This window comes from Heterocephalus glaber, unplaced genomic scaffold (assembly GCF_053883595.1).
Source record: "Heterocephalus glaber isolate CG9 unplaced genomic scaffold, H.glaber_assembly_v1.0 deba00001429, whole genome shotgun sequence".
Classification (NCBI taxonomy): domain Eukaryota; kingdom Metazoa; phylum Chordata; class Mammalia; order Rodentia; family Bathyergidae; genus Heterocephalus; species Heterocephalus glaber.
Window position 1 is genome coordinate 24031003 of NW_028258294.1, and position 9494 is coordinate 24040496.

At 35.7% G+C, this 9494-nt stretch overlaps 1 protein-coding gene across 7 annotated transcripts in view; it reads left to right on the plus strand.

Annotated features, from left to right (window-relative positions):
* Atm (ATM serine/threonine kinase) overlaps nucleotides 1-8347 on the plus strand; it is a 138498-nt gene extending 130151 nt beyond the window's left edge. For 6 of the 7 annotated variants that reach the window (XM_087212163.1, XM_087212165.1, XM_087212166.1 and 3 more), the window contains 4 exons: nucleotides 999-1113; nucleotides 1326-1389; nucleotides 5991-6127; nucleotides 6240-8347. In XM_087212163.1, coding sequence (XP_087068289.1) covers nucleotides 999-1113; nucleotides 1326-1389; nucleotides 5991-6127; nucleotides 6240-6423 — 500 coding nt within the window. In that variant the 3' untranslated portion in view covers nucleotides 6424-8347. The remainder of the gene's footprint in view (nucleotides 1-998; nucleotides 1114-1325; nucleotides 1390-5990; nucleotides 6128-6239) is intronic. The other variant, XR_015451558.1, reaches the window with a different exon arrangement.
* Nucleotides 8348-9494: the final 1147 nt, after the last annotated feature.

The window sequence follows — 9494 nt, forward strand, 5'->3', positions numbered from 1 at the left end:
GACAAAAGACACAAACATATCACCAGAGAGATATTCAAATAGCAAATAAACATTCAAAAAAATGTTTATCTGTACTACAAATATATGTAGTAATTTTAACCTATAATAGCCAAAACCTAGAAATAATTCTGATTTCCTTTAGTGTACAAATGCTTAAACAAACTGTGTTACACCCTTATGGAATATTACTCAGCAATACAAAGAAATAATATATTGATATACACAATAAGGCTGGGGATTTAGCTCAGTAGTTCCGCCGCCTGCCTCGCAAGCACAAGGTCCCGAGTTCGATCCCCAGTACCAAAAAAAAATTTTTTTTAAATAAAAATTTTAAATAAGAAGATAGACACAACAATTTAGATGAATCTCCAGAGAATAATGCTGAGAGAAAAAAGTTTATCCCAAAAGGTTACATAGTATATGATTTCATTTATATGATATACTTAAGATGACAAATTTATAAAAATGCAGAAGAGATTCGTGGTATCTAGAAGAACAGGAATGGTAGTTGGGGGTGATAGGCCAAGGAAAGAAAGTAGGTATGGCTGTAAAAGGACACTTCAGGGATCCTTGGGATGGAAATGTTACATCTTGGCTACATCTGCGTCAGTATCCTGGCTGTGATATTGTACTATAGCTTTTCAAGATATTACCACTGAGAGAACCTTAGTAAAAGGTATTTAACATAGTCTTTCTATATTATTTCTTATAACTACATATAATTATTTCAAAACTAAAAATTTATTTAAAATATTTTAAAATATGTCATGTCATCTGCATCTTATGTTCTACCAGATATTAACTTTTCAAAAATCACTTTTAATCTAGATTTTTGATTATGTTAAGAAGTTATAGTTTTGTATTTGAGGTGAATCTCTACCGTGTGTTCTAGTCCTGATACAAAAAGGTGACAGATTATCGCCTTTGCAAAAGCTCACATGACAGTTGGGAAGAAAGTTAGCTGTTAAATCTGTACCTCACTGTATTTTTTGTTTTAGGGGTTGCTTTTGAACAGGGTAAAATCCTTCCTACTCCTGAAACAGTCCCTTTTAGACTCACCAGGGATATTGTGGATGGTATGGGCATCACTGGTGTTGAAGGTGTCTTCAGAAGGTAAGTGAGAAAAGGCAGGACAGATAGATTTTGGTGTCAGAATTATTTGAGTGTAGATTTGTATAGGTAATAGAATTCAATGATGGAATTATATCCCAGTGCTTTATGGTACTTGGAAAAGACCCTGGTAATAGGTAAAGATATGTTGAAAACTTTGGTGTGCAACAAAATCTATATTTAGAGTAATCATAAATAATTATTTGACTTTGTAGATGCTGTGAGAAAACTATGGAAGTTATGAGAAATTCTCAGGAAACTCTGTTAACCATTGTAGAGGTAAAGTATGTTATCAAGAAATCTTTATTTCTCTACCAGATAGACACTGGTTCTGCAGTAAGAATAAATGACAATATGGATGCCTCAATAATGTAGAAATTAAAGTTTAAAATCATATTATTTTGTCCTTTTGCATTTAAAACAAAAAGTCTATAAACTTTTACAATTAAGATCGAAAGCAGTATAACATATTCCCCAGTATTATTTTATGCTTAGTTTCAGTAAGAATTTTTTATGCCTGTGTAGCTTTGAGAGTTCCTCAGTAAGTATATTGTTGGTTCACATTTATTAGAAGGGCGTAGTTCCTTTGGTACTTCAGAAGTTTGATTAGTTGATTGCCAAATTGCTCATGAGCTTCATTCTTTAAGAGTGGCAGGATATAGTTAAAGTGATTGTTGTATTACCTCCAGGTTCGTAAATAACTGTAAAAGACCATGGTTGTACTCTTGAGTTAGCAGTGATCTGAACCTTCACCTACAATAGATGTGTCATTCCTGACTTACCTGATCTCCCCTCTGTAAATCTCCACAAATCATTTGGTGTGGTTGTCCCAGCTTTACGAGTAATTTCTCATTTGATTTTATGTGGGCTTTCTGTCCTTGACTCTAGGTGTGTGCTTCTCAGTAGCATCATGGGTCCCAACCCTCTGATATGTCATTCCTCTCCTCTCTGATTCTCTTTCCCTCTGAACTACAGTCCCTGTTTCTGATCTATTAATAATTTAAGTATGTCCTATGTCCTAAACCTGTCTTTCAGAGCACTTTGACTTGGATGCATTTCGCTTTTCCTCTGAGTATATTTGACTTTCCTGGCCTTCAAGATCTTGTTTTCTTCACCATGGATCACCTTATTCTCCAAGATTTTCTCTTTTCTGCTAGGGAAATATTTCTGTTTCTCTAGCTCAACAGTACTTAGTCAAGGACAGTTTTGTCCTATAGAGGATAGTTGGCAATGTCTGGAGATACATTTAGTTGTCACAGGGCGAGAGATGTAGCTCAGTGGCACAGCACCTGCCTGGCAAGTGCGAGGTCCTGAGTTTGATCCCTGGTACCAAAAAAAACTTAGTTGTCAGAGAGGATTAAGGTGTAATTGATATCTACTGGGTAGAGGCCAGGTTACTGCCAATCATCCCACAATGCATAAGACAGTCTCTCACAACAGAGGTATCCAGCCAACAATAGTGCTAAGATTAAGAAGCCCTACTCTGGCAAACACTTTTGTTTTGTTTTATTTTTTTGGTACCAGGGATTGAACTCAGGGCCTGCACCTGCGAGGCAGGCGTGGTGCCACTGAGCTCAACCCCTGGCCCTACTTCTGTTTTGATAATACTAAAAAATATTTTCTAATTATTCCAGTTCCTTTTTTAAAAAATTTTTGGTACTGGGGATTGAACCCAGGGCCTTTACATTGAGGTACATCCCAAGACTCTCTTTTATCTTTTTTCTTTTTTTTTTATTCTTTTATTGGTACATTTTAGATATACGTTTACATTTGTCATTGGGTGCTTGTACCAAGATATATCTTGGTTCTTATTTTTTTCCCCATTACCTATGTGCCCTTCACCCCCTCCACCCTTCCCTATTTACATAGATTTCATTTCCATTTTTTTTCTTTTCTCATAATTTTTCCTTTCCCTTCTTTCCTTTCCCCTTCCCCTCCCACCACCCCTACACCTTTGGACCTTTTCCTATTTCAAATTATCAATTATTCATTTTAATCATTTTCATCCTTACTTACACTTTCAGTTTCTCATACTAGAGAAACTATTCGGTATTTACACATGTGTGTCCTATTTATTTCACTTAAGAGTATGGCCTCAATATGCATCCATTTAGCTATAAATGTCTCTTCTCTAGTTTCTTGTTCTTTATGGCTGAATAGTACTCCATTTTATAAAAAACCACATCTTCTTTATCCAGTTTCTAGTTGATGGGCACTTGGGCTGTTTCCAAGCTTTAGCTGTTACAAACTGTGCCGCTATAAACATGGATGCACATATATCGCTGTGGTATGATTCTTTTAATTCTTTGGGGAAGATACCCAGTAGGGGAATAGCTGGGTCAAATGGGACCTCTAGCCCTAGTTCTCTGAGGTATCTTCATACTGATTTCCACAGTGGTTGCACCAGTCTGCACTCCCACCAACAATGGAGAAGAGTTCCTTTCTCCCCACACCCCACCAACATTTGTTATTGGTTGGTTTCTTGATAGCAGCCATTCTTTCTGAGGTGAGGTGGAATCTCAGTGTTGTTTTTATCTGCATCTCTCGAATGACCGGTGATGTTGAACAGTTTTCATATATTTATTTGCTGCTTTTACTTCTTTGTCTGAGAAATGTCTGTTCATTTCAGATGCCCATTTTTGAATTGGATCTTTGAATTTGGGGGGTCTGATTGTTTTCAATTCTCTATATATTCTAGACATTAGAATTTCCTACATTGTAGGTTGTCTCTTAGCTCTGTTGGTGGTTTCTCTTGCATAGCAGAAGCTTTTTAATAAGATGAGATCCCAGTTGTTGATTCTTTGTGCTAGTTCCCATGCTACTGAGGTTAAGTCTTTTCCTATGCCAATGTCTTCAAGAGTTCTACCTATCTTCCATAAAGTTTAGTGTTTCTGTCTTAATATTTAGATCTTTAATCCACTTTGATCTTAGTTTAGTGCATGGTGATAGGTATGGGTCTAGTTTTAATCTTTGACGGGTTGAAATTCAGTTTTTCCAACACCATTTATTAAATAGGCTATCTTTCCTCCAATGAGGGTGGTTGGCTCATTTGTCAAAGATGAGGTAAGCCTCTCTTTTTTCTGTTTGAGACAGTCTTGTTAATTACTCATGCTGGGTAATTAACTTGCAGTCCTCTTGCCTTAGCCTGCCAGAATGCTGGAATTATAGCCATGTGCCACCATGCCTGGCTCCAGTCCCTCCTTGATCCCAGTATTTGCAGATATGATCTGACACAAGCCCTTCCTTTTGAAATAATTTGTATTTTTTCTTCTTCAATCTAAAAAGACTATATAGTCTTTATAATAGAGGCCTTTGTTTCTTCTCGTTAATCAATAAAATACATTTTCTTTTGTGGGTGAAATTGGTGTAGATCTGCAAAATCTAATGCCATTTTAGTGCCCAAACTTGAAGTCATATACTCTTGAACCTATGAACAAACCACATGAAATCAAGGTCAGTCCCTCCAGTTCTTAGTTTTGTTTTTTGTGCTACTAGGAATTGAACCCCAAGTTTCATACATGCTAGGAAAGCACTGTATCACTGAGCTACATTCCCATATCTTTTTGAGACTGGGTCTTACTAAGTTACACAGGATGGCCTCAAATGTGTGATCCTCGTGCCTCAGCCTCTTTAGAAGGATCATAGGCATGTGTCATCATGACTGGCTAATTCCATCAATGTTGAATGGCCCTGGAGGATGCTCAAAGCAACATTACAAAATGAAGAGACTTTGGTACTGCTGATTTAGCACATATTCTAAAATTAAACTTGCTGAAGACATTTTATAGTCCCGATATGGTGCCAGAAAGCACAGTAAAGATAGAAGCAAAAAATGTTCCAATCTCATAATGCTTGCATGTCCTGAAGAATCATTTGCCTATGTAATTGAGTCTTTATTACTAAAACATGTAAGCATTTACTACAGCTGACAAAAGAATATCCTGTACTAATAAACACTAGGGCTGTTAGCTAGTCTAAATTGTCAAGCTTCAAAATCTCTTATAACCGTGGTTTCTTTTTTTTTTAAGACTTTGGTGGGAGGCAGTACTGAGGATTATATCCAGGGCATTCACACTGAGCTACATCCCTATCCCTTTTTTTGTTCGTTCGTTTTTGTTTTTTGAGATGAGGTCTCACACTAAATTGAACTTAACAATCCTACTGCCTCAGCCACCAAAGTTCTGAGGTTAGAGGCATACACCACCATATCAAGTTTAAAATTTAAGACATAAAGCCACTTGTAGCTACTTACATATGCTTTTCCTATATATCATATTTCCCTACCATAGCACCAGACCTTGGTTTTTGAGGTTTCAATACAGTACACCCTTTTTTTCTCCTCTACCCTTATTTGGAAATAATTGAGAGAAAAAGAGCCATAGGAGTAGGTTTGAGATCAAAATGTCAGATTTAATACTGATTTTTTAAAAACCGTTGGAGAATATGGCATAGGAGTGAGGTCAAAATAGACCTGCTTAGTACTCCCCACCACCCACAACCTTGGGACAGCCCATATGATGGGGAATAACAGCCTACAAAGTAAACTCCCTCATCCGAGACTGCACTGGTCAAGAGTAGAGAGCAAAGGGAAAAAATTGATTAGTGTTATCTTTTAATTAATTTCACTCAATCAGGAAACATGAGTCAAGGGATATTATTCCCAACCTTGGAGAAAGAATGAACTGAGAATAGAGTGAGAACTTTCAAGCTTTATGCTGGTATAGTTGGCTCCACAAGAAAACATGAAGCATGTATGATGAGCTTGCTCCATCTCCTTTATCAACTACCATCTCCCTGGCCTCTGTTATTTTTATAATACTGGCTCTACTGTTTCTAAGTACATGATCAAAATGCACATCATTCTACTAATGTTTCTTTAGGTCCTCTTGTATGATCCACTCTTTGACTGGACCATGAATCCTTTGAAAGCTTTGTATTTACAGCAGAGGCCTGAAGATGAAAATGAGCTCCACTCCACTCCCAGTGCAGATGACCAGCAATGCAAACGAAATCTTAGGTGAGCAGAGCAATACATTAGGAAGGACTTGTGTCAGTTGTTTTGATGTTCTTATTCTCATAGACCTTAAAACTGTTGTACCACTTTGAAACCTTTGTGCTTTTGTCATCAGTGATACTGACCAGAGTTTGAACAAAGTAGCTGAACGTGTCTTGATGAGATTGCAAGAAAAACTGAAAGGAGTGGAGGAAGGCACCATGCTCAGTGTGGGTGGACAGGTGAATTTGCTCATACAGCAGGCCATGGATCCCAAAAATCTCAGCCGACTCTTCCCAGGATGGAAAGCTTGGGTGTGATCTTCTGCATATGAATCACTCTTGATTCAGCCTTTAGAAATTATATTTCAGCCTTCATTTTTAACTCAGCCACAAACTAAATAGGGGTTAATATTTAAGTGAACACAACTGTAATTTTTAAGTGTTTACTACTTGATTCACTCACCACCAGAGATTTTGATAGTGTTGAAGAATGTCTCTGCTCTTACATGTTAAAAATAATACTTATTCATGCTCTACATCTAGACCAAATGTTTATTCTTCTCAATATCATACCTATTTTCAGTAGAATCCCTGATTTATGTATTTGTGACAGCCATCAGCATGATGGTTTTTCCCTTGGTATTAATCAGAATAAATATGAGGGGTGGTTAGAGTTTTAAATATTAAACATAGAATATCCACATACTGAGTACCTGACATACATTGTAGCGACATCTCTCATCCTTACAACAAAACCTTGGAGGATTAGTGATGTTATCCCAATTTATGGCTGCAGAAAGTAAAATTTAGATAAATAGGATAAAGTTTACTTTTTTTAGTTGCAAAAAAAGTGTAATATGGGCATTCTTTAACTAGAAGACGTTTCAGATGAAAATCTAGGGATCCTCAGCCAGTTGTTCACAAGGTTAACGAAAACCAAATACATAGAGAAGCTGCTAGAAAAGCTAATAGAGTGTTTAAACAGTTGTGTCCAGATTAAGGAAAGGGAGGTAATAGCCCTCTCCCATGTGCTGTGCTGGTCATACTTCCTCGAAGTAGCTTCCTAATCAGTATGTAGATAAATCCAGGTCATCATAGCATGTATTTAAAATGTAAAAAAAAAAAAAAAAAAATTAGACATTTAATAAAAATTTAAATGTGGTGTAAAGTAAATAAAAACAGAAAGGGAAATCTTTGGGCATCTCAAAATTTAAAATAAACTGGACTGTCAAAAATTCAAAGTCCAGCCAGATGTGGTGGTATACATCTGTAATCCCAGCACTTGGGAGGCTGAGGCAGGAAGACTGCCATGAGTTTGAGGCCAGCCTGAACTACATAGCAAGACCCTGTCTCAAAAATAAAAAAATTTAAAAAAAGAAAGAAAACTAGATAGTCGGTATACTGGGTTGAAATAGAGAAATGTGCCATTTAAGTGTTTCAGTTGCACCTTAGTGAATTTATATTTTATATAGATTTTAGTACTGTTAAATGTTTTTGAATAAATTTTAGAAGATAGTATATGCTACAACTTACTCATTTTATTCAAATAATTTGAATAATATATGTCAGGCATAGGGCTAGTTACTTAGGAGACAACAGTGAGTGCAACAGGCATAGCCCCCATATAAGAGAGTTCAGAGCCTGGGGAAGATACACAATTGCTATCTCACTGTGAACTGAGGAGTCCACCAGACCAGTCTGGCCTGCTGCATCTAAGTATTGTAAGTTTTAATTAATTTCCTTAAGACGAATGAATGTTGTTGCTTGGGCCTAGAAAATGATGTAGTTGACATTCTGAAATATAGATTTGTACTAGAAATATGACAGATACAAAGATCCTGATATCCTAAATATGAAGTTCTACCAATTTATCATTTTTTAAAAATAAACTCCAGGCTCTTTTGTCGAGCTTCTGCCAAGAATGCATTCTGTACACAGTGGAGTCAAAGCTTAGATTCAGAATTGGTAACACAATGATCTTATATAATGGAAAGTGTCCCCTGAAAAATCCCTTACTTTCCCTTGAAGCATACAAGGTTTTATGTACAGCAGTATGTAAAAATATGTACTTTTATGAAATGTTATTAAAAAGGAGTCTCGACCACAGGTGATTTTGTCACTCCCATTGAAATTTTCAAACTAAAATTTTTATTACTCTCCTGGGCATAAAGTGGAATCAGGTCTTAATTTGTAACTTAATAATGACTAAGAAGATTAAACTATTGTATATGTTTGCTGGTCAGTATGTTTTCTCTGATGAATTACCTCTGCATATTCTTTGCCTTTGTTGGTTACATTAATACTAACGTCTTTTCCAATTTTTTAGCTTATCTTTTCATTCTCTTAATATTTTTGGTGAATATTTGTAATCAATGTTTTCATTTCTGATTTAAGTTTTTCATTTCATTTCTGACTTAAGTTTTTGTATAAGGAATTTCCCCTTTGTTTCTAAACCTTCTTTAATGTCACTCAGTGAAGTTTTATAATTTTCCTTAGAGATCTTATCACAGGCAAAAAATATTTTTCATAGTTTTTTTCTAATTACTATTGGTATTTAGAATTAAAGCTAGTTATTATTTGCTAATTTTCTGTCCAGTAATCATGGTAAACTCTTATTCTTTCTTTTGAAAGAGTCTTAGATTTTATATACACATAATTATGAATAATTTCAGATATGCTTCTTCCCAGATTTTTTGTTTTTGCTTTTTCTTTTTCTTTTTTTGGGTACCGGGGATCAAACTCGTGACCTTGCGCTTGCGAGGTAGGCACTGGAACCGTTGCTTTTTCTTGACTTACTGTGTTGGCTGCAACCTCCATTTAGTATAATGATCCATAGAGGTAGTAATACTGGAACATTTTAGTCCTATACCTAAACTCAAAGGTAAAAGTATCAGTATTTTACCATTAAATTTTGTCAGTTGCTGAACTTTAAGAAGTATATATTTCCCTTATTGGTCATCTCTATAGAGAAAGAAAAAACATTTCGTAAAATTCAACACTTATGATAAAAAAGTGAATAAATAAAGCCTAGAAGGAACATGCCACAACAAAGGGTAAATATGACAAATCCAGTCAACCTCCTACTAACTGGGGAAAAGTTGAAAGCATTTTCTCTAACATCTGGAATACAGCAAGATTGTCTATTCCCACAGCTCCTATCCAATATGGTAAATGTATTAGCCAGAGCATTTAGGCAAAAGAAATAAAAGTCATACCAACAGAAAGCAGGAAGTTGAATTATTCCTATTTTCAAATGATATGATTTATCTATAGAAAAAAGACTCCATGAAGACTATTAGAACTGATAATTGGATTTAGTAAGTTTCAGGTTACAAAATCAGTAGCATTTCTATACATCAATAACAAACTTGCTGAGAAATCATGAAAGT